The 27,334-nt window shown below is 31.4% G+C and overlaps 1 protein-coding gene across 1 annotated transcript; it reads right to left on the reverse strand.

The window, feature by feature from the left end:
• Positions 1–521: 521 nt before the first annotated feature.
• On the reverse strand, positions 522–25,272 carry LOC134694373 (E3 ubiquitin-protein ligase mib1-like). Its single transcript, XM_063555377.1, has 7 exons — positions 25,237–25,272; positions 16,057–16,143; positions 12,546–12,644; positions 8,838–8,936; positions 5,328–5,426; positions 3,559–3,657; positions 522–575 (listed from the first exon to the last, which is right to left on the reverse strand). The coding sequence occupies exons 1-7, from the start codon at positions 25,270–25,272 to the stop codon at positions 522–524; spliced, it is 573 nt and encodes a 190-aa protein (XP_063411447.1).
• Between the last annotated feature and the right edge of the window lie 2,062 nt (positions 25,273–27,334).

A 27,334-nucleotide genomic window follows, 5' to 3' on the forward strand; every position in this document is an offset into this window, starting at 1 on the left:
AATGATTCTGAATTATGCATAGATTCTGCACCTGTTAAATTAGGATGTATATCATTGGAAGTTAATCAGAATTTAATCTATGGATTTAGAAAAAAATCTAGTGAAGTAGTGAAAAATGAATAAAATTGGGAATTATTTAAAATCTTTGGAATTCTGGATGAAATGTCAAATATTAGTGTTTATTCAAATATGATTTTGAGGTTACATTAAAGTGAGTGAAATATTACGACTGGATTATTTAGGATATTAAACACTGCTAGTATTGGCTATGCAAACATTTAGATGAAATGTAGTGCATTCTAGGTCATGCAATTTTAAATAAACTGCCAGAAAATAAAATATATGATATAGTCCTTCTTGTTTGGCGATCACTAAAAAGATTTTGAATGACAGTAAAATAAAAATCTCTCAATAGAATAATCCTAGGTAAAAAAAAGTTCAGGAAAAAAGCATGCTGAAACTTTTGATTAGGTGAATACAATTTTGTACAGGTAGCATCAAGGTAGATTTAAATTTAAATATTAAATTTCAGTGTGCCCTTTCAAGGCAGCCTTGTGAAGTGCAGTATTAACTTTCTGTAAAAAGGAATACTAAGCAGTGTTAACATTACATTGAATGATGAAGATAGCAGCTGATATATAAACTAACGCATGGCTACATAATGTCGCATTTATCGTAGTACGTCGACCCTGTATGATATAATAATCAAATTAATATATCGGATAATAATTTCACTTGGTGATTATAATAAGGTGACAAATTGGGATAACCGATTAAGAAAAATTAAGGCAAGAAACAGAAACAGAGAATCTAAACAGTTAAAAGAAATTAAACAATAAAACTTAAAAATATGAAAATCTTCATCACCATTTCAAAAGGTAAGCCATATCTATCTGTTAACCACTTTTTTCCTTCTGATATGTTTTGGATTGTACATAAATATGTAAGTTTAGATTAATACCACCAACGATTAGCAACTTTGAGATAGCAGTTGTCTGTTCAATGCAGCATCGCGACTTACAGTACAACCATTATGTGCAAAGAGACAAATATCCATGCTAGCAAATCATTTAATGATAAGGGATGCAGCTGATATCACCAATTAACCTCAGACACCGTAGTTTCACATTTATTGTTGCATCTTGTCACGGATGCCGATACCATTATCACATTTCTTTTATTGTATCACTTGCTAATCATAATACGGCGATTTCTTTTTTTATAAATGTGCAGACCTCGTTAATCGATTGAGACAAGTGAAGTGCAGTATCACCATCCTAAACAAAGAAACTCATAGCAGTGTTAACATTGAATTTATTGATAAAGAACACAGCTCATATAAAAACTTACCGCCTACATAGTGTAGTAGTTATCGTACCACATCGACCCTCGTAGCAGGCACATTAATCAAACATCTCTACCGGACAATAATTGCTCTCCAATTTTCATTTGCTAATGATACTAAGGTCACCATTTGTGTTAGATATTCAAATCATTTTAATCGATTACGAAATATTATCTTAACAGTTAAAGTAATTCAACAATGACATTGTTAATAAAATAATACATAAGACTCATCAGCGACGCTCATATAAGAAAGTTAGAAAGCAAACCAAATACTAAGTTGACGAGCATTGAGGATACAAATTTCCCAAAAGGTGTGCCAATTACGGCTTTGGTAATTAATGCCTGGGATAAAACAAAATCCTTAGTTTTTAGAAAAAAAAGTATTGTAAACAGGAAATTTATAAAAATGACCACATAAATGATATATATGTCAAACCAAAAGTGCTAACTACTGGGCTTGTAATTCTCTCAGGAATGAAATGTCCATCAGCAGTGGTATCAACCCAGTGGTGTTATTAGTTATCAATCAAAGGTACCAGGATTAAACTTTTGTACGTTAGACGCGCGTTTCGTCTACATAAGACTCATCAGTTACGCTCATTTAGAAAATATAGAAAGCCAAACAAATACGAAGATGCAGAGCATTGAGGATCCAAAATTCCAAAAAGTTATTTCAAATAAAGTTGACACGAATGCCAATGTAATAATCAAATAACTATATTGGTTAACGATTTTTCATGTTTTTTTTCACTTGCTAATCAAATTCCGGTGACATTTTCTTATATATGTTAAAATCTCGTTAATCGATTGAGACAAATAAGGCAACAAACAGAAACTGTGTATAATAAAACCAAGATATAAATCGCCAATATAAAATAAAGATCAGAAACAATCATCAGCACCTACTTAACAATGGTGTTTTTTTTTAAATTGTTGTTCAGCATTGAAATTAAAAATTAAAGTACATCAGTTTTACGATCTTGATAATCAAACGTCCTCATAACTTACAACCGGATAATTCAAATTCAAATGCAATTTTGACGGTTCATTGCTATTTTGCATTCTTAGTTTTTTAATGTATTGAATTGACAAGAAATCTTGATATCAACTTTAAAAAATACATCTCGAAAAGCATTTGATTTAATTAAAAGTAATAATATATTCAGCATTATAATTATTTGAGTGAAAAATCGTAAGAAAAGGAATCAATAATCTGCTTGAATGTTTGGAAATTACATAATATGAAGTATTGAATTTATAAGTGACAGGTCAAGTGACGGATATGGGGAAAAATGTACTCCATATTGAAGAAAAATATTAGTAGTCTGGACATCCGATAAATATTCCTTAATCTGACATCACTTCATCCCTATATCTTTTTTTAAATTTCCGACTAGATAGGTGTATTTTGATGTTGGACCACATGAAGACATTAATTTAGATAAGCGTTGATACTTTATGTCAGTTTATACTCATGATATAATTTTGAGGTTGATATAAACACACGTAAAGTTTGAGTCTTTGCTTTAAAAGTGTTAAGGACACCATCACGACTTGTTGGACAGTTATGGGTAATTTGTGTCAAAAATGATGACGAATATCTTTCACCTGTCAACATGATCAACACCAAAAAAAACCCACATCGTCCTATTTTCCCCAAAAACTACCTTCCTAAAAAAAAATTATATGTTACAGCAGTTGCATTAAATTGCTTAAAATAACAATCCTTTATTTTTTGGTTTAATTGTTGAAAATGTGTATGCAAAAATATAAAACAAATTCACAGATTGACTGATAATTTCAAGTTATTTCATAAACTATGCTTTCATAGAGATAAAGAAGAATACCTATATGTTGCTAAATCCTTTAAGGTCGGTCTTTTTATTATTTTAACTTTTTTTGCTAGAAAATCAGATAATTCGGCAAATATCTGCGAATAAAGTTAAATTTCTTCTTTTGAACTATGAGGTTTAGTATGTTTAATTTTGTTTTTGTGAGAATGAAGCAATTAATTTCTATTTGAATGTATACGTTTTCACAAGATTGTCAAAATTTGTAATATATTGTGATGGTACATGTTGACGTCCGGCATAACTGACCATACAATCATTTCCGAAAAGCACCTTAAGTGCAGTCAAATAAGTATTGATCATTTAATATCAAACAGTGACATATGATTGGTGAAATCAATGTGATTAATTATCCACTTACCTTACTCTGTAAATTTATATTGATACCATGGTCAATAAGTAACCTTACTATTTCAGTTCGCCTGTTCAATGCAGCCATGTGAAGTGCAGTATAACCATCCTGTTCAATGAATCACTAAGCAATGTAAACATAACATTTGTCATGCAGCTGATATAAAAACTAATGCATGACTACTTAATGTCGCATTACTCGTGGCACGTCGACCCTGTAGCCGATGTGATAATCAAATAAATATATCGGATTATAATTGCTATCAAATGTTTCCCGGATAATAATAATAAGATGAACATTTGTGAAATATGTTCAAATATCTGTAACCGATTATGAAAAATTGATACAAAAAAAACCTAACAGAAACAGAGGATCTTGAAACAAAAAAGTAAATCAACAATAGAAAATAAAGATAGGAAACAAATTATCACCACTCACCAAAAACAGATGAAAAGGGTTTTCTTATACACCGAAATGGCGCTACAAAAGGCAATTTCAAATTCCAAATGTGGGGATTATGTTATTAGTAATCAACAGGAGTATATAATTTACACAGTTAAGTCAATACAAATAAGTGTTGCCAGTAAGAAATGTATATACAATTTTAACAATATCAAACCAAATAATATACATCAGAAAAGCATTAATTTTAAAGAAACAATGTACGCCAAAAGGAGTGAAAGCTTATCGACATTTTTTTTTCAGATATTTTTTTATTTAGAGACAGACACTGATTTTACCTCATATTCAACATAGCAATTATGTTATTGGGAATGTATGATCTGGTTGAATTTTGGTTAATCATCTAATATCAGGTAATGAATTCATTGGTGACAAGTCAAGTGACGGAAATGGGGGAAAATAGTGTTCCCTGTATTGAAGAAAAATATCAACAAGTAGTCTGAACATTCGATTAGTTTTCCTACATCTGACATAACTCAATCCCTATATATCTGTTTAGATTTCCGACAAGAATGGTGTAATTTGATATTTGACCACATGAAGAATCTAGTTTGGGTATGAGTTGATATTCTATTTTACGATTACTGTCAGAGTATACACATGGTATACATTCGAGATTGGCATAAACAAACGAAAAGTCAAAATCCTTCCTTTAAAAATGTTACGTACACAATCACGACTTGTTGGACCGTTATGGGTAATTTGTGTCACAAATGACGACGAATATCTTTTACTTGTCAACATGAACAAGAAAAACAGCCCGTCCTATTTTCCCCGAATACTACGTTCCTAAAAAAACTTATCTTTATATCAGTTGCTTTAACTTACTTTAAATAACTAGCCTTTTATTTTGGGTTAAAATGTTAAAAATTTATATACAAATTAAAACAAATTCATAGATTGACTGATATTTTTTTAAGTTCTTTCATAAAATATTCTATAAAGGAGCAATCCCTATGTTGCTTAATCCTTTGATTTCGGTATTTTTATTATTTTACTTTTTTTGCTAGGACAAAAGGCTTTTAAACAATCAGTTAATACGGCAAATATCTTAGAATAAAGTTGAATTTCATCATTTGAACTATGAAGTAAAGTATGTTTAATTTTCATTTTGTGAGAATTGAGGCAATTTATTCCTATTTGAATGTATACGTTTTCATAAGATTGTCAAAGTTTGTATAATATTGTTATGGTACAATTTGACCAGACAATAATTTCCAAAATGCGCCTAGGGTGCAGTCAAATTAGTATTGATCATTTAATATCAAACAAGGACATATGGTTGGTGAAATCAATGTAAATAATCATCCACTTACCTCATTCTGTAAATTTATATTGATACCATGGTCAATTAGCAACATTACGATTTCAGTTTGCCCGTGCAATGCAGCCGAGTGAAGTGCAGTATCACCCTCCTGTACAAAGAAAAACTAAGCAGTTTTAACATAACATTTAATGATAAAGAATGCAGCTGATATAGAAACTAACGCATGACTACTTATTGTCGCATTTACTCTTGGTAAGTCGACCCTGTAGCTGATGTAATAATCAAATAAATATATCGGATAGTAATTGCTATAAAATGTTTACTTGATAATTATTATAAGATAACAATTTGTAAAATATGTTCAAATATCGTTAAGCGATTTAGAAAAATTGGGACAAAAAAAACCATAAACAGAGTATCTTAAAACCAAAAAGTAAATCAACAATAGAAAATAAAGATAGGAAACAAATCATCACCACTTACCAACAAAAGAAGAAAAAGGATATTCTTATACACCGAAATGGCGATACAAAAGGGAATTTCAAATTCCAAATATGGAGATTATGTTATTGATGAATCAATAGGAGTACATAATTTACACAGTTAAGTAAATACAAATTAGTGTTGCCAGTAAGAAATGTGTATACAATTTCAACAATATCAAACCAAATAAAATACATGAGAAAGCATTAATTTCAAATTAACAATGTACGCCAAAAGGAATGAAAGCTTATGGAAATCCTTTTCCAGATAATTACTTATTTAGAGATAGACACTGATTTCACCTCATATTCAACATAGCAATTATTTGAGTCAAAAATCGTAAAAATGGAATGTATGATCTGCTTGAATTTTTGTTAATCACCTTATATGAGGTATTGAATTCATTGGTTACAAGTCATGTGACGGATATGGGGGGAAATAGTGTACCCTGTATTGAAGACAAATATCAAGAAGTAGTCTGAACATCCGAAACATATCCCTACATCTGACATAACTCAATCGTTATTTTTTTCAGATTTCCGACAAGATGGGTGAAATTTAATATTATATCAAATGATGAACAATTTTGGGGTATAAGTTGATATTCTATGTTACGACTACTGACAGAGTATACACATGGTATACATTCGAGATTTGCATAAACAAACGAAAAGTCAAAATCCTTCCTTTAAAAATATTTCGGACACCATTACGACCTGTTGGACCGTAATCGGTAATTTGTGTCACAAATGACGACGAGTATCTTTCACTTGTCAAAATGAACAACACAAACACACACACAGTTGTCCGTATCTAATGTAGTGCAGAGCTCGCCAAAGTTGGAAATTGGCATCGTGGAGGAAGATCCATTGTTCCAATGGAGTTCGTTTTATCTTCCTTGGTCCTATCGTAGCCCGGATTTGAACCATATCGAGCATATACGGGACACTATTGGGCGTAATGTGCGCGAAAGGACACCCAATCCAAACACGTGATGAAATAAACAATGCCTTTCATCAGAAATGGTTGCTGCTACCTAAGCAACACATTAGTCGATTGATGGCAGGAATCAGAAGACGTTAAGTCGCGGTTAACCGTTTGAATGGAGGCTGCCCATAAAGTTCTAATTCTTTGGCGTATAACGATCAACCATGATGTGAACAATCATCTTAAGATTAATTTTGAAATGTCTGACAGTGTAAAGTTCGACAACAGTAAAAGTTGTGAATACAGTTTTTTGTACAAAAAACACTTCATTTTGTTATTAAAATTGTGGTAAGGTAAATCTTTTTTTTTTTAAATGTGTTCGTAAAAATGCCAATGTGATCATAAACTATGTTTCAATATTATTTTACAAATCATTTTCCATCAAAAATAAAAGGCTGATTTGTCAAATTTTATGAAAAATGTTAAAAATTGATTATAAAGGACAATAACTTCTTAGGGGGTCAATTGACCATTTTGGTCATTTTGAATTATTTTTGAGTCTTAAATTGCTGTACATTATTGCTGTTTACAGTTTATCTCTATCTATAATAATATTCAAGATAATAACCCAAAACAGCAAAATTTCCATAAAATTAACAATTTAGGGGCAGCAACCTAACAACGAGTTGTCCGATACGTCTTCAAATTTCAGGGCAGATAGATCTTGACCAGATAAACAATTTTACCTTGTCAGATTTGCTCTTTATCCTTTGGTTTTGGAGTTATAAGCCAAAAACTGCATTTTACCACTTTGTTCTATTTTTACCGTAGCGGCCATCTTGGTTGGTTTGCCCGGTCACAAAACACAAATTTTTAACAAGTTAGCATAATACTGATTCTGGCTATGTTTGGTAAAATTTGGCCTAGTAGTTTTAGAGAAGAAGTTTTTGTAAAAGTTAACGAAGATTTATGAAAAATGGTTAAAAATTTACTATAAAGGACAATAACTCCTAAAGGAGTCAACTTACCATTTTGGTTCCGTTGACTTATTTGTGAATCTTACTTTGCTGAACATTTCTGCTGTTTACAGTTTATCTCTATCCATAATAATATTGAAGATAATATCCAAAAACAGCAAAATTTCCATAAAATTAACAATTCAGGGGCAGCAACCCAACAACGGGTTGTCCCATTCATCTTAAAATTGTAGGGCAGATAGATCTTGACCAGATGAACAATTGTACCCATTGTAAGATTTGCTCTAAATACTTTGGTTTTTGAGTAATAACCAAAAACTGCATTTAACCTCCATGTTCTATATTTAGCCGTGGCAGCCATCTTGGTTGGTTGGCCGGGTCAAAGAACACAATTTTTAAATTAAATACATCAAAGATGAATGTGGCCACGTTTGGATTAATTTGGCCTGGTAGTTTCAGAATAAAAGATTTTTGTAAAAGATCATGGAGATTTACGAAAAAAAGTTAAAAAATGACGATAAAGGGCAATAACTCCTAAAGGGGTCAATTGACCATTTTGGTACATTTGACTTATTTGTAATTCTTACTTTGCTGAACATTATTGCTGTTTACAGTTTATCTCCATCTATAATAATATTCAAGATGATAACCAAAAACCGTAAAATATCCTTAAAATTACCAATTTAGGGTTTGAATGTTGAAAATCTGTATGCACAAATAAACAAATTCACAAATTGACTGATAATTTCTAGTTATTTTATAAAATATGCTATTATAGATATATAGAAGCAATCCCTGTTTTGCTAAATCCTTTGGGTTCGGTATTTTTATTATTTGACTTTTTTTGTTAGGACATGTGCCTTTTAAACCCTCAGTTTATTCGTCAAATGTCTGCAAATACAGTTAAAATTCTTCTTTGAACTATGAAGTTAAGTATGTTTAATTTTCTTTTTTTGAGAATAGACGCAATTAATTCCTAATCGAATGTATACGGTTTAACAAGATTGTCAGAGTTTGTCTAATATTGTGATTGTACATTTTGACGTCCAGAATTACTGACCAGACAATAATTTCAGAAATGCACCTTGAGTGCAGTCGCATTTGTATTGATAATTCAATATCAAGCAGTGACATATGATTGGTGAAATCAATGTGAACAATCATCCACTTACCTTATTCTGTAAATTTATATTGATACCATGGTCAATTAGCAAACTTATGATTTCAGTTTGCCCTTTATATACAGCCAAGTGAAGAACAGTATCATTATCCTGTAACATAAACACTTACATGTAGCAGTGTTAACATAATACTGAATGATAAAGAACTCAGCTAGTATAGAAACTAACGCATGCCCAATTATAATCGCATTACTCGTGGCACGTCGACCTTGTAGCCGATATAATAATCAAATAAATATACCGGATAATAATTGCTATCAAATTTTTATTTGTTAATAATAGTAAGGTGACACTTTGTGATACGCATTCAAATGTCGTTAATCGATTAAGATAAATTGAAACAAGAAACATAAACAGAATATATTTACAGTTGAAAGTTAGCCAACAATAAAATTTAAACATAGGAAACAAATCATCAATATAACAAAAAGTAGGCCATATCAATCTGTTTACAAAATATTTCTTTCTGCAATGTTTTGGATTGAACAAAAAAATGTAAATTTGACTAATACCAGCGCCGATTAGCAACCTTGATATTTCAGATTGTTCTTTCAATGCAACATCGTGACGTGCAGTACTAAGTTAAGGTCTTTAGAGTCTTATATCAATGTAAATATAACATTTTATGATAAAAGAGGGACAAAAGACACCAAAGGGACAGTGAAACTCGTAATTCCAAAACAAACTGACAACGCCATGGCTAAAAATGAAAAACACAAACAGAGAAACAATAGTACACATGACACAACATAGAAAACTAAAGAATAAACAAAAGGACGCAGCTGATATCAACAACTAACTTGATTAACCGTAGTGTCTCATTCATTGTTGCAAGTAGATAGTAAGCAAAGGTACCAGGATCATAATTTAGTACGCCAGACGCGCGTTTTGTCTACATCAGACTCACCAGTGACGCTCATATAGAAAAAGTTATAATCTGCACATGCAACTACTGAACCCGTGAACAGCAAAACAGGTGTTTTTATCCTCATTGTTTTCAACACTTTATATAACCAAGTTTATAAATTTATGTGATTGACATCTTGCAATGTGTTCTCTACAACTCTAAACCGCAGCAAGATGGCAGATTATCAGCATGAAAGAAGCAGGAATGTCGCTGTGACAACCACACGTATTGTTCGTCATCATCATTACATTGTAAGTCTTTTTAAGAATAAAAATTGGGCAAAAAGGATGTTAAAGACTATCCGAGATCAAAAAGGCCCCCTATGCCATCTGCTAGGGAAAAATCAAGCATAGCATAGCGTTGTCAGAATGAAACCCATTGCATACAATACAATTTTAAAAAGATAGTGGCAGGCATACAGGAGCCTTTTAACAAAATGTGTTCGAGATCGACACATCGCTACTGGTTATCGTGCGATAAGACCATTTTGGGGACCTTTGTTTACGAACAGACACACAGTTGTCCGTATCTAATGTAGTGCAGAGCTCGCCAAAGTTGGAAATTGGCATCGTGGAGGAAGATCCATTGTTCCAATGGAGTTCGTTTTATCTTCCTTGGCCCTATCGTAGCCCAGATTTGAACCATATCGAGCATATACGGGACACTTTTGGGCGTAATGTGCGCGAAAGGACACCCCAATCCAAACACGTGATGAAATAAACAATGCCCTTCATCAGAAATAGTTGCTGCTACCTAAGCAACACATTAGTCGATTGATGGCAGGAATCAGAAGACGTTAAGTCGCGGTTAACCGTTTGAATGGAGGCTGCGCATAAAGTACTAATTCTTTGGCGTATAACGATCAACCATGATGTGAACAATCATCTTAAGATTAATTTTGAAATGTCTGACAGTGTAAAGTTAGACTACAGTAAAAGTTGTGAATACAGTTTTTTGTACAAAAAACACTTCATTTTGTTATTAAAATTGTGGTAAGGTAAATCTTTTTTTTTTTAAAAGTGTTCGTTAAAATGCCAATGTGATCATAAACTATGTTTCAATATTATTTTACAAATATTTTATCATCTTTCATCAAAAATAAAAGGCTGATTTGTCAAATTTTATGAAAAATGTTAAAAATTGATTATAAAGGACAATAACTTCTTAGGGGGTCAATTGACCATTTTGGTCATTTTGAATTATTTTTGAGTCTTAAATTGCTGTACATTATTGCTGTTTACAGTTTATCTCTATCTATAATAATATTCAAGATAATAACCCAAAACAGCAAAATTTCCATAAAATTACCAATTTAGGGGCAGCAACCTAACAACAAATTGTTCGATTCGTCTTAAACTTTTAGGGCAGATAGATCTTGACCAGATAAACAATTTTACCTTGTCAGATTTGCTCTTAATCCTCTGGTTTTTGAGTAATAAGCCAAAAACTGCATTTTACCACTTTGTTCTATTTTTACAGTAGCGGCCATCTTGGTAGGTTTGCCCGGTCACAAAACACAAATTTTAAACAAGTTAGCCTAATACTGATTCTGGCTATGTTTGGTAAAATTTGGCCTAGTAGTTTTAGAGAAGAAGTTTTTGTAAAAGTTAACGAAGATTTATGAAAAATGGTTAAATATTTACTATAAAGGACAATAACTCCTAAAGGGGTCAACTTACCATTTTGGTTCCTTGACTTATTTGTGAATCTTACGTTGCTGAACATTTTTGCTGTTTACAGTTTATCTCTATTCATAATAATATTCAAGATAATATCCAAAAACAGCAAAATTTCCTTAAAATTACCAATTCAGGGGCAGCAATCCAACAACGGGTTGTCCCATTCATCTTAAAATTGCAGGGCAGATAGATCTTGACCAGATAAACATTTGTACCCATTGTAAGATTTGCTCTAAATACTTTGGTTTTGAGTAATAACCAAAAACTGCATTTAACCTCCATGTTCTATATCTAACCGTGGCAGCCATCTTGGTTGGTTGGCCGGGTCAAAGAACACAATTTTTTAACTAAATACATCAATGATGAGCCACGTTTGAATTAATTTGGCCTGGTAGTTTCAGAATAAAAGATTTTTGTAAAAGATCATGGAGATTTACGAAAAAAGGTTAAAAATTGACTATAAAGGGCAAGAACTCCTAAAGGGGTCAATTGACCATTTTGGTACATTTGACTTATTTGTAATTCTTACTTTGCTGAACATTATTGCTGTTTACAGTTTATCTCCATCTATAATAATATTCAAGATAATAACCAAAAACCGTAAAATATCCTTAAAATTACCAATTTAGGGTTTGAATGTTGAAAATTTGTATGCACAAATAAACAAATTCACAAATTGACTGATAATTTCTAGTTATTTCATAAAATATGCTATTATAGATATATAGAAGCAATCGCTGTTTTGCTAAATCCTTTGGGTTCGGTATTTTTATTATTTGACTTTTTTTGTTAGGACATGTGCCTTTTAAACCCTCAGTTTATTCGTCAAATGTCTGCAAATACAGTTAAAAATCTTCTTTGAACTATGAAGTTAAGTATGTTTAATTTTCTTTTTTTGAGAATAGCCGCAATTAATTCCTTATCGAATGTATACGGTTTAATAAGATTGTCAGAGTGTGTCTAATATTGTGATTGTACATTTTGACGTCCAGAATTACTGACCAGACAATAATTTCCGAAATGCACCTTGAGTGCAGTCACATTGTATTGATAATTTAATATCAAGCAGTGACATATGATTGGTGAAATCAATGTGAACAATCATCCACTTACCTTATTCTGTAAATTTATATTGATACCATGGTCAATTAGCAAACTTATGATTTCAGTTTGCCCTTTATATACAGCCAAGTGAAGAACAGTATCATTATCCTGTAACATAAACACTTACATGTAGCAGTGTTAACATAATACTGAATGATAAAGAACTCAGCTAGTATAGAAACTAACGCATGCCCAATTATAATCGCATTACTCGTGGCACGTCGACCTTGTAGCCGATATAATAATCAAATAAATATACCGAATGATAATTGCTATCAAATTTTTATTTGTTAATAATAGTAAGGTGACACTTTGTGATACGCATTCAAATGTCGTTAATCGATTAAGATAAATTAAAACAAGAAACATAAACAGAGTATATTTACAGTTAAAAGTTAGCCAACAATAAAAATTTAAACATAGGAAACAAATCATCAATATTACAAAAAGTAGGCCATATCAATCTGTTTACAAAATATTTCTTTCTGCAATGTTTTGGATTGAACAAAAAAATATAAATTTGACTAATACCTGCGCCGATTAGCAACCTTGATATTTCAGATTGTTCTTTCAATGGAACATCGTGACGTGCAGTACTATGTTAAGGTCTTTAGAGCCTTATATCAATGTTAATATAACATTTTATGATAAAAGAGGGACGAAAGACACCAAAGGGACAGTCAAACTCGTAATTCCAAAACAAACTGACAACGCCATGGCTAAAAATGAAAAAGACAAACAGAAAAACAATAGTACACATGACACAACATAGAAAACTAAAGAATAAACAAAAGGACGCAGCTGATATCAACAACTAACTTGATTAACCGTAGTGTCTCGTTCATTGTTGCAAGTAGATAGTAAGCAAAGGTACCAGGATCATAATTTAGTACGCCAGACGCGCGTTTTGTCTACATCAGACTCACCAGTGACGCTCATATAGAAACACAAGAAAGCCAAACAAATACGAAGTTGAAGAGCATTGAGGATACAAAATTCTTAAAGCCAAATACTGCTAAGGTAATCTACATGTATGCCTTGGATCAGAAGATCCTTATTTTTGGGGAAAAAAAATCAAAGTATTGTAAACAGCAAATTTATAAATATGAGCACATCATTGATATTCTTGTCAAAACCAAAGTGCTGACTACTCGGCTGGTGATACCATCGAAGACATAAAATACAACTCGAAAAGCATTAATTAAAAAGTAACAATATACGCCAGAAAGAGTGATAGCTCATCTAGATCCTGTTCAAGTAATTCATTTTTTGAATGGCAGATTGATTCTACCTTATATTCAGCATTGTAATTATTTGATTGACGTATTCTAGTGACGTATATGGGCCAAAAGTGTACTTTATATTGAAAAAAAATATTAACAAGTAGTCTCAACATCCGACAAATAATCCTTAATCTGACATAACTTTATCCATTTTTCTTTTAAATATCCGACTAAATAGGTGTATATTGATGTTGGACCACATGGATACATTACTTTGGGTATGCGTTGATACTTTATGTTTCGATTACTGTCAGTATATCATATGTAAACTCATTGTATTTATTTCATTCGTAAGAAAAGACATCTATAATCTGCTTGAATTTTGATAAATTGCCTAATATGAGGTTTTGGATTCCTTGGTGACAAGACAAATGAGTGATATAGGACAAAATATTTTACTGTGTATTGAAGAAAAAGTTAACAATAATCTAGACATTCGACAAATATTCCTGAATCTGTCATAACTTCATCTTTAATTTTTCTTAAAATTACAACTAGACAGGTTTATATGCGGAGAGGTTAAACATGTTTTTGAGATCTCAACCCTCCCCATATACCTCTAGCCAATGTATACGTATACAGTCGTGTGTTTTTCGGGTAAACTTATTAATAAAAGTTCACATCTTTGTGGTCATTTCGGTACTTTTCAGTATACTACTCATGTTCGGAATTACTTGATACCACGCACAGTGCACACGTATACATATTAACAAGTTCAGCAAGATATTTTGCTTAAACCAAAGAAAAAAGAAAAAAAGAAATCGTGAACTATTTAAAATAGTGTCAACAATTTGAAAATTTAAAACTCATATATTAAGACAAATTTCTTTTCGCTCTACTCATTTTAGATTAAAAAAAATATGCAGGTTGGATCATTTTCAAATTTTAAAATTGCAAAGAAAAAAGAAAAATACTGTTTGTTAGAGCATTTTTAATTTTTTTAAATTTCAATATTAAAAGTCAAAACAAAAAATGCTCAACGTAAGCAGGTTAAAGCATTTTTAATTTTTAAATTTTCGAAGTCAAATTGAAAAATGCTTCAGGTCAGCAATGTCAATATTTGCTTTTAGAATGAAATTGAAATATGTTTTTCTCAAACAAGCAAATGCAAATACTTTTATTTAGTCAAACTGTTGATAAAGTAAATCTTTTTGAACACAAACAAATTATTATTATTTGAATATCCTTGTGAAATCCGCATAAATATAATGAAGGTCAAATTTCATTAAGAAAATGATTTTTAAAAAGTGACCTCAAAAGAAATGTATGACATGTTTCAAAACAATCAACTTTTAAATTTGTAGGGCAGGTTAAAATGACAAATGTAAAGCGTACATATACACGTCTACATTGGACCACATACATGACTAACCTTAAGGGTACGAGTTGATATTTTATGTTACGATTACTCTCAGTGAATGATTTCAAAGATGTTAGCGTAAACAAAGGTAAAGTTGAAACCGTCCCTTTAAAATATTTTTCAGATTTCACCATGATTTGTTAGACCGTTATGGGTATATTTGTGTCACAAATGAAGTTAGTTAATTTCTAATTGTCAACATGAGCAACATAAACAAGCCATTATATTGTCCCTGAATAAGACTTACCTAAAGAAAACATATGTTGCATGAATTGTATAAAGATACTAAAACACCTAGCCTTTTTTGTGGCTTAAATTACTGAAAGTATGCATCCAATGAATAGAAAAATTAACCGATTGACTGATAATGTTAAGTATAAAAAACAAAATGCTCTCATAGATATATATGACCAATCCCTTTGTTAAGTTATATACTTAATAAATTTACTTTTTTGCTAGAACATATTGTTGTTTAAACTACAGCTAATTAGTCAACTATCTGTCCATTTAAACTACGTTTAGTAGTTTTTTTCTTGGTAAGAATAGACACAATTAATTATTTTTCGAATGTGCACAATTTTACACTTTTTGCCAAAGTTTGCAATAGATTGTGGTTGTACATTTTGACGTCCAGTCTTACTGAAAAGACATTAATTTCCAAAATGCATATTAAAGAATAATTAAGAACAAGTAAGTACTGATTATGACATATCAAACATTGACATGTGGTTAGAAATATCATGGTGTTATTAATCATTCATTCTGTAAATTTAGATTAATACAACCGTTTATTAGGTATTGAACGATTTCAGTGTGCCTCTTATATGCAGCCAAATGAAGTGCAATACTACTTATTTGTATTATTCATAAAACTCACCGAGTCTTGATGGTTGATGTTAGCTCCTCCTTTTATACATTTTTCTAGTTTCGCCTTGTCTCCATACTGAGCAGCATATATAAGATCCTGTACCACAAGATAAGTTTTATTCATAACTGTTTTAATTAGAATACATATAACATAATTAAAAGGCGTATCACATGTTTGGTATTGACATACTGTTTTCTTTTACCGATATCTTCAGTTATGAATAATAGAAATGTACAATATAAACATCATGAGTACAAAAGAACGTAGATACCATGCATTGACGCGTATCGAGATTTCTTTTTCTCTGAAAAGAATGAAACATCGTGCGTAGATTGAGTGGATCTACGTAATTCATGTACGCAAAATAGTTCTGTTAAAGTGCTGAATCCGCTGTTGGTGGTTTCCTGTTTTTATTTATTCCTGTTTTTTTCCGATTTGCTTTATTTAATCATTTGCTACGGGATGTAATATCCTTTGTTATTCCTTTTCAGAAGCCATTGTGATATATTTATAATATTAAACGAAAAAATGTATATTTCAACAGCAGTTTACAAAAACAAAATGTCATCTCAGAGAAAATAAAAAAACCACCAACAACATCAACGTGGTAACAAATGATCAAATCATATAAAACATCGAAACGACGAATAAAGGCAACAGTAGTATACCGCTGTTCAAACTCATAAACCCAGGGACAAAAACAAAATCGGAGTAACAAACTAAAACCGAGGGAAACGCATTAAATATAAAAGGAGAACAATGACACAACACCGAAACGCAACACACACAGAAACGGACCAAGCATCAGACAAAATCCCACGAGAATAACACATATAACATCTAAACCGAATCGTGAATTTGGGATAAAGACACTCTCAGTAATAGTTTTGGTATACAGTTGGGGCACCTTATTATTTGAAAAACGGACCTCGATCAGGTTGGTGATGAAGGTCGATCTGAGTCGAACGTATACATGAAAACGGCATATAATATTGACAAAATAATAAATGTGGCATATAAATTTGGCTGTTAATATCAAATGAACTCGAGGCATACATTATATATAAATGTCATTCAATATTTCAGCAGTATTATTCATAACAGTTAACTTGCATTATGCAGTCGTATTTCTTTAATTAAATATAACTTAACACATAAATCAGTAGAGTAATGTCTGTCCAATCTGCAGACAATAGCAGGTTTGTTTTTGCCCTGATAACGATTTCAATCGTTGTCCACTGCATATAATGCTTTGACCACTGCATATAGCAATTATCAACAGCATAAGGCAGTCATAAGTGTCATGGGACAAATAATTTCGATCTATAGCATCCTCAACTTGGTACACGCTCTACATTTGAAAGGTTCTTTATAAGTAGACATCGAAATTAAATCTAGTGCTTACACACGTAATCTATATCTTTATGAACTATGATTTCAACAGTTTTCTTAAGAATATATACGAGCAAGCCCATGCTTAAAGGTACAAAAACGAAAAAAGTATGAAGTTATAAAAAGTGCTTTCAAGTGCTGACCCCCCCTCCCTCTTCCATTTTCCCCGCGATTTATGTTTTATTGAATTTTTTAATGCAAAATTAATATATTTCAATCATTTTCAAAGTAAAGTTTAAATGTCTTAATTTGACAATTGACAATGTTACAAAATGTAACTTTGGGAATTGATATCGATGTAATAAAACCAGGCAACGGTTGGAATTGAGTGCATGGACGGTTGATTCTTATAATATTCAATAACTTAATTCAACTTAAATATCGACTTCTAAAACACAAGATGACATATTTTTTTTGTATTTCCCTCATCTTTAATTGTTGTTTTGTTTTATTTTAATCTGTAGAACTGATGAAAATTATTGACTTTTTATCTCTATAGTGTAAACATTGTTGGTATGTATAGCATTAGTCAGGGGAACAAATGATTTTAACACTTGCTCAAATACCCCAAAATCAGATATTTCTACATCTTTTTCTGTTTTAATTGACAAATTCGGGATATAATTGACAATTTTATGAATGTTAACATGTATTTTTTTTCGTATAAAATCAGTTTTCAAAAATGTTCTAACAAACTCTTATAACATGTTAAGGTGATATGGGTGTCTTTCTCCATCTTGGGTTGTAAAAAAACAGTGAACCAGATTTTCTATCCAATTAGCAAAACTTGATGCAGGAATGCAGATATTTAATTTTCATTTAAAGAATCAATTTATAAGAACTTATACATATTAATATTTTTGCAAATGTTGATTATTTTTGTTTGTTATTATTTTTTTTAAATTGGCATTTTAAGGGGAGGTACCTCTAAAATAGTGCATTTTCTGAAGGATTCTACATGGAATTTTCCTATTTTGTATTTAAGCCGGAAAACACTCATGGTGACCCTACCGTTTCTTTAGAAATTCTCAAAGCCTTGTCTGAAAGTTATCTTGTCCTTAAGTATTTAACAATTCTATTAATTTGTTTAGTTTCTAACCACAAAATGGTGTTTTTTCCTGACGAGTGTATAATCCTTACAAAATGTGTCATTTTGTTGCGTCCTGTAGCTTGAAAAAATACGCGGTGACCTATCATTTTTATTATATATTTCAACATATATCAATAGATACTGCGTTTTGGCAAAGTATGAACAAATTTTATCATTTTTATTTGAGACTCCCATAGCACCTTTAAGGACTTTTGTACCTTTTCGCATGAACTGGCTCATATATGATACATCAATGACGCTTCATCAACAGTTAAAAAAACAAATTTGATACGAATAGACAGTTGAATTCAAATTTCGAAAGGTTATGGCAAACACGGTAGGTTTTATATGTATGTCAAGGGATAAACATTTATTTGTGTTTCAAGAATTCAACAAGTTGTAAAATGGACATTGATAAGTAGTGTACTTTTCTGAATTTGTTTGATTTGCTTCCGTTTGTAGTTATGTCTCTTTGACACATTCCCCAATTCAATTCTCAATTCTATATTGGCTATCTAGCGGCGTGTTTCTTAAGCAGTAACTTCAGCATGGATAAATATATTATTAATTGAAAAAAAGCAGAATGTTTTCAATCTGTTTACGGAATATAGATTTTAATCAAAATGTCAATTGTTCCTAAACATTTTAGAAGTCTTTTCTTTTCGTAATGTAAATTATATAAACTATACGTTTTATTAGAGATTTCCAATAAAATCATTTTACTTGACATAACCGACCTAACTCAACGTGTGTCGTCCTACTGCATTGAAACATGACGGAGGGGAGCATACACTGCTTGCATGTTTTGCTCTTTGAACACGCATTGTTGCTTGAATATGTCTTCAGTAAAATTCAACTCCAACTGTTTTTCTTTACTCTTTGTATATTTTGTCATTAAACTTTGAATGATTTTATTGACATAAATACTATAATGGAACAAGTAGATTCGCAACTTGTAATCAAACACACCCATCATTTCTTGTCGTTTCACTTTACCCATATTTTAGCTCTTCTCACATTATGAATTTTAAAAACTACCAAGACGACATTTAGCATACTAATATTAAAATAACGAATTCCGAAGCGAGAAGGTTGCCTCTTTATTGTTTTAAAAAGATTTAACGTTTAAAGAAAATTCCAACACACCCGAATGTAAAAGGTGTACTCGACTTTTAAAACAAAATAATATTTTTCTATAATTTAATTGAAGATAATTTGATGTGGGCAGAAATTCATATCAATGATATATTTTTCAAAATTACTTTCTCGTCTTTGTTTAAGTATACCTAAACTTGCATTCGGGGATACTCCCTTTTCGATCGTTAAATAAGTTTTAAAATCTCATGTTTTCCACAATATCATTTTAGCGTATAATTGTCCAAATTGTTTTTTTGCATCGCTTCGCTCGTCAGTCACCCTCTTTCAAATATCTTGGATCCGGCCATAATCACGAACTGTATTGCACGAGAAAAAAACCGTAAATGATTGTCGTTTGACTTTGATAAATACTTTTAAAAACAACAATGTCTGAACATTAGGCATCTCGTATTTGATTTAAAAGTTTAAGACTACGAACTGAATTAGTCTTTTTTCCCGTGATTTAGTATATATAAAAAAGAAGATGTGGTATAACTGCAAATGAGACAACTACCCACAAAAAACCAAAATGACACAAACATTAACAAATATAGGTCACCGTACGGCCTTCAACAATGAGCAAAGCCCATACCGCTTACTGAATACAGAAATGTGATACTGACGTGTAATATAATGGACACATGGGCACTACTTAAAATCTGCTATACAATTATGACCACTAATGATCCTACATGTAGATACTCTGTAATTTTGACATGACAAAAGGTCTCGCTTTTCTAGAGTGTCTATGAATTTTTTATTCTTAATTTGTGATATATACAAAAATCAAGGTGTAGTATGATTTTCAATGAGACAACTCTTCTCAAGAGAACAAATGACACAGAAATTTTAACAACTATAGTCCAACGAAGAGGTCTCAACAATTAGCAAAGCCCATACAGCATAGTCAGCTATAAGAGGCTTCAAAATGACAAATGTAAAACAACAAAAACTAACAGGCAAATTAGTCTTAAAAAAAAAATATAACAACAAACGATAAGCACTGAATTAAAATTTTCTGACTTGGAACAGTCACATCCGTACTAGGACAATGGTGTAACAGTACGAAATCAATATTATAAACGGGATAATTATTCTTTATTTATTAGTTGTAGTTGTTTTAAAGATAGTGTTCAGCAGCTGTGGATACTATCATTTCGGCAATTGGAGCTGACTAGTATTTGGAAGTACTAGAAATGGCTAGCTGTTTTTATGCTTCGTTTCAGTCTCACGAGTCAATCCCTATCTATCCGTTTTATTTGTGATCATGATTTGCTATAACGTGGATATTTATAAAAACTATGTATCATAGATATGAATGCGTAAAATAAGTTCTCGACATAAACCGGCTGAAATATAAAACAAGAATTAAACCTCACGTTATACTTACGACGAAGAAGCCTCAAGCTATATATAATACATGTACTTACGACGAAGATTATGCCTCAAGCTATAGCACGTATGATGATGATGATACTGATGTATGTCTTATATCCAGCGGTAAATATTACATATATATTGAGGATGATGAAAATTATTATAATGATAAATACATATACCTTTTTAAACATGCCCGACAATAAAGAGTAGCATTTTCATATGCAAGCTAACCACTTTAAAGAAACACTTGTCTTTTCACGAGTAAACCAATACCTGCTCTTGTTCGTGAATGCATCATGCTTGGTGGAGAAGCCGAAAAATGCAGTCTTAAAGTCATTCAATCAGGGGGTCCAACAGAATAATTGAATTTCTATTCGGGGCTAGCTTGCTACCAGTCAATCCCATATACAAGTTTATAATTATGAATATTAATTTTTTTTTTCTTCAGTCGTGTAACACCTTCACTGGTGATCCTGTCATTGGATCTGTCGCATAGTTGTCACTTTTATATATATATACCTCCAAAGCGAGACAAAAGTTGAAACTTAAAAGTTTCGCTTACTCAATCAATATATGCGATACAACTGTAGCTTTAGAATCTACTTCTAATTGAATAAATACGAGTAAAAGAAAATTCCCATAAAGATTGAAGTGACATTATAGTTGTCTCAAAAATTTAACAGCTATGTAAATTGACATTCTCATCCACTTTTAATTGGAAATACTTGCTTTTTTTTTTAGCAAATTACTATACTAAGTTGATAGTTTACTATCCACAGTGGTCAATGTAGGTTATTAGTCATAATTATATAAATTGATAATCAAGTACACCTTCTGAATTACAATCTAATGAATTGGTCTACACATGTATTTACACACATCATTATCAACTACATTTTTTCTTTTTTAATGTTCGTTGACTTTCATTTGAAAGAAAAGAATATGTCAACTACTAAAATTTAAAGAAGTTCATGACCTGTAATTGTTTTTTTTTAATATTCACTTCCCGTTGACGTACGTTTTCCCTGTTGAATTTATTTTTAGAAGATTGTAAATTGAGGAGATAAAGTGCAGAGGGAGAGAACGTTTGAAATGATACTTAATAAAGTATGATGCAATCCCAGTTTTTAACTTTAACTGAGACACGTTCTGATTAACATTTTGAGCTCATTTTTTATTGAAATTACGACAAAATGTTAATAAATTATCAAATTATTTAATTATTAAATACCCACGGAAATTAAATATTATAAAACATAAAAAATCGTATGATAGATAAAGATACGTATATATACGTGGTCTTATGACAGTGAAGTTTAGGCGGGAATATCAATAATCACGTGATATATAGAAATCATGATTTCTTTCGTATTTCAGCATCTTAGAAATATTTGATTTTGATAAAATTTATTATGAATGGGTTTCATAGTTTAGGAATACTTAGTTAAAACTTGAGTAACGCATTTAACAAAATTAATTGGTTAGCAATAACCGGTCCCGTTACGTGCGTACGTCGAGTTAGGTACGTATGTCATTTTATTGGAAATCTCTATTAGACGTAGACTGCATTCACCAGCCCTAAACACACATACACCTGAAACAACAATTTTTTCTATTTAGGAAATGACCTTGACTTTAGCCGTTATGACATTTGTCAAGGTCATTGCTCAAAGTGGTCAATGTAAAAGACCTCATTAGTTCAGAACATTTGGTTCAGGAGTTTAAGCTTGTTTTGTCTTTTCAGAAACCGTATTTACCTCAACATTTTTCACTTTTTTTTATGTAAATATAATCGATTTTGACCTTTGAACTTGTAATCTTTGTCATGGTCATTGGTCCATTATGTAACATGAAGACCTCATGGGTCTAGGACATCTGGTTATATAGATTTTGTCTTTCAGAAACCTAAAACAGAGCTTAATAAACGTAATAAAGTTGCGCCTTAATGTCACGAACATTTTCCACTATTCAAAACTTCTTTAGGTATAATGGTTTCTGAGATTTCCAAAAACAAGGTGTAACACCATACAAATTTAACTTTGAGGCATTTTCAAAGTCAAACAATTGATGATCATTGGTGAAGATTCTAGGTGACAACGACTTACTGTTTCTGAGTTTAAGTGGCAAACCGACGCCGGTTAATTTCCAAAAGGACACAACCCTACAAATGAGTCGTTGAATCTTTACGATCCAAATGTTATGAAAAACCTGGGTCTGGTCCAGAGCATTTTTTGTCTATCTATTAAGGTTACGGTTTTTGAAAGATAACAAGGTTTTTATGTTTAAGAGGTATTACTCCGAACCGACAATATTTCTTTCGACTCACAGGATGAGTTCTGGATAGGTATTAATCACACCGATACACAGTCAGAACCTTACGATTAAAGCTGCTAACTTCGTCAAAGTTTGGCGAAAACAGAAGAATAATAAAAATATATGTTCTAGCAGACGTAAAATGCATTGACAAGCTCTTAACACACATACCCCTGTAAAAATATGACAAAACAACAAATTATCTATTTAGGACATAACCTTGTGACCTTTGTGGATGTCGTTGGTCCACAATATCAATTTAAAAAGACCCCATGGACCTTGTGCCCTTTCTTAAACCGTAAACGAGTGTTAAGCTCCTTAAGAATGTGTCAATTCTCTTCGTTCTAAACTATTTACTATTTCTGTTAGATTAACCATTTTAACCAATAACAATAAGGCAAATGGTCAAGGTCAAGGTCAACCTTAAACACCTTTATTACACACTAAACACCCCTTACAGAAGGTCAAAAACTAATAATTTTGTCATCTGTCAAGGTCATTAGTATAGGACCTTTTGTTATATAGTAAAAGCTGTTTTATTTTACTTTTCAGAAACAGAACAGGGGTTTTGCTCCTTACAGTAAGATCAAATGTGATCGATAAAAATGTAGCAAAGTTGCGCATTTTAAAATACCCAAACATTTCCCACCATTAAACACTGTTTTAAGTAGTACGGTTTCTGCGATTATCCCATAACCAGGTGGTAGGACAAAGGTCAATGTCAACATACCAATTTGAACATGAGGAAATTTTCAAAGTCACATGATATGATGGTAATTGATGAAAATCCTAGGTGTCTACTTTCTGAGTTCTAGTGGTCAACCGACACCGTTTAATTTTTATTGGGGTATAACTCTACCAGTGAATCGTTGAATCTTTTCGATCAAAATGTATCGGAGAACCAGGTTCCGGTCTTGAACAAATTTCACCCTTAGAGTTTGTTTTCGACCTCTAACGGTTACGGTGCTTGATTCGTAACAAGGTTTTTAGGTTTCGGAGGGATTTCTCCGAACCGACAGTTTTTCGACTCCAAGGGTGAGTTAGAAATAAATATTTATGACATCAATATAAAGTGTAAACATGAAAACATCACGTCTTACGGTTAAGGCTGCTAAACGTCGTCAAAGTTGGGCGAAAAAGGAATAATAATCAGAAGAAAAATAATTGTAATCAGAAGAAGAAATTGTTGAGATAGATATATTTCTGCACATATAATAGCTTGATGTAATGCTTATATCCTTGTTTTCTCTGATACATATAAAATATGTACTAATAATTGGTAGACTTACTGTTGAATTAAATTGTTCGAACAGCAACAAGACTTAGTAATGCACAAGGGACCTTCAATCTCCTCAGGCATAGTGGTTACATTTAGCTATAATTTTCGTTTTTATAACAATCTCAAGTATTTAAACAACCTGGCCTTTTAAATTGTTGATTTGAGTGTTCTTGATGAGGTAGCTGAGGATAATCGTTTTGGTTGAACTCAATTAGTTAAATGTGTCATAATTGTCTATCAATTTATTTATACCGCTGTGACAGTTTTCACCACCTTACAAAAACAGCCAAAGGTAGAGCTTACATAATTATAATATAGCATTTTAAATCTTCTTCTTTTTAATGTACTTATTTGACAGTGTTGGTCAAATTTCAATCCATATACTGTATTTGCTTCTAAGGTTGATAAAGAACATTCCTTTGAATGCAACACATTCAAATAGTGTTTTTATCATCATCATCAGATAAAAAAGTCTTATGATTGAATTGGCCATTATTTGTGTTGTTGTACTAATTCTTGGTGTAATCGGAAATCAAAAAGGTATCTTTATGACATTAATTAATTAACAGTTTCGAACACCACTAGATATGTGTCTTACCTCGCTAAGCTGTTTCCTTCTTTCTTCTGAGCTCATTGTGAAAATTCTGTAAATAAAGCTGATTTCAATGTATTTTTTAATTATCATGAATACAAATGTTATACTTTCCCCTTATTCACCAATATACATGTAATATTAGTAAATAAATAAAATATATATTGTGATACATCATAAAAATAGATTGAATAAATGATTCTAATTTACTGATGATTACTAACAATAATCGATACAAATGAACCATTTATTCATACGTTATCATCCTTCTTATTGAATTACTGTTATAGACGAAGACGTAATAATGAGTGTGACAGCATATCTGTTTCTTTTTAAGACACTCGACACTAATTGAATAAACGATACAATATGATTTGGAGACGACAGATAACATTTTAGTAAAACATAAAAAAGGTAACACATATGAAATACATGATACCGTGAGACTTGGGGTCAAGTGGCATGTGGTTTGTTGGAATGTTATTTTGCATTTAATTTGTTTTATTTGTTAATTGATTGATTGTTTAAAGATCAGTTATATCATTTAGGGTAAGAAAATCAACACTTCAAATAAATATAAGATTTGGCCCTTGCAAATGACAGGGCCATAAACATAAATACCTCAATTAAGCCTATGTGACTACTATAACATCAATAGCATTATGTGTTCGAAAATAGGTTAATTGATATTTTATTATTTTTTAAATCGAGTCGGCTGAATTGAATAGATTGGTCAGATACTAGTTACTAAGTCAGAATAATGTCTGATGGAATAGTAGCATATGTACCTAATAAGTATTCAAAATTTGCCAGTACTATTTGTAAATTGTATTAATTTTGCTGTAATCATGTAATCAATACTCCCAAGGTGGATTATTTTTTTCACTAAAACAGCTACATGTAATCGAATAAAATATTAATCATTAAAAAATTAATGTTGGAGCCGATGATTATTTGAAACAGTTTTAGCACTTGCATAATATCCCCTTTGCGAAACGTAAAACAATTCTATTTCACACATCTGCACATGTCATGATGCTCAAATGTTCCTAAAGCGTATAATTGAACTCACTGTTAAATTAAATCTATTGTTGAGTTTTAAGCAATCTTTCAACTGCATTAATACTCAAAATAATCAAATGCCTTCATGAAACAATTACCAAGTAGAAATGTTTGGCTTTGAATCGAAGCGATTTGATGAAATTTTATATTAGTTATCTACCTTTACGAAATAAATGTGTTGGTTTGTGTTATGAACTTAAAAACCGTTAACCGTATAACCCTGGAAGATTTTTATTTAAGATCCCTATGTCCTTACTTAGAAAATGAGGCCAAGTTCAAAGGTAGAGGTCAAATTCTCAAGTTCTCAATTGTGACTTTTGCTTATTTTTGCATTTTCTCAAATGCTTTTAAAGATATGTGTAAAGCAATAAGTTCAAAATGATCATAAGATAGTTTCCATCTAGTCTGATACATTGTATTGGATATTATAGGAGTAAGTGCCCCGGAAATATCTAATTATAAATTAAATTAATAATTACTTAAAATGTGTTCATTATAAAGCCAACGGTCCCAACCAAAGTTTGGTTGACATATGACCTTGGACTATGAAAACCCGAAGTGACCTTATGAAATCCGGAAGTAACATTTTTTTGCACCTATTTCCTATACAACTATTCAGAATCCATATATTTTGTAATTTTGGTATATTGTCTTATCTCTGAGGACAAGAACTGACTTTTGATGAACCGGAAGTGGCCAATTATCTTCTGGTTTTCAACCAAAGTATATTAAACTATATATTTTTGGAATCAGGGTGGCAAAAACTATTATATGAGACCGGAAGTGGCAAATTTCTCCCTTATTTAACTGAAAAGTTTATGAAAATCAATTATTTTTTCATCATTATGAAGAAACTCATCATTGGCTGCCATGTTTAACTTTGAGTAAAAAAGAACTACATTCTGTTCCACATTTTATTTCAAATAATTGTGGAAAGACTTTCAATTGTTCTCTTAACAATTGTTTTTTAAATATTATTATTTTTTTCCGCCATATTTTGTTCTTGCGATTAATGTTTGTTTCGCAATATGTCGCTTAGATA

The sequence above is a fragment of the Mytilus trossulus genome, chromosome 13 (assembly GCF_036588685.1).
Source record: "Mytilus trossulus isolate FHL-02 chromosome 13, PNRI_Mtr1.1.1.hap1, whole genome shotgun sequence".
NCBI lineage: Eukaryota > Metazoa > Mollusca > Bivalvia > Mytilida > Mytilidae > Mytilus > Mytilus trossulus.

Bases quoted from the DNA above. Each gene is read 5' to 3' on its own strand.
- LOC134694373 (XM_063555377.1), bottom strand. From the start codon at position 25,272: ATGAGCTCAGAAGAAAGAAGGAAACAGCTTAGCGAG. The intron at 16,144-25,236 runs GTAAGACACATA...CTTGTGGTACAG, and splicing joins GAAGGAAACAGCTTAGCGAG to GATCTTATATATGCTGCTCA. The intron at 576-3,558 runs GTAAGTGGATAA...TCCTTTTTACAG, and splicing joins ATATAAATTTACAGAGTAAG to AAAGTTAATACTGCACTTCA.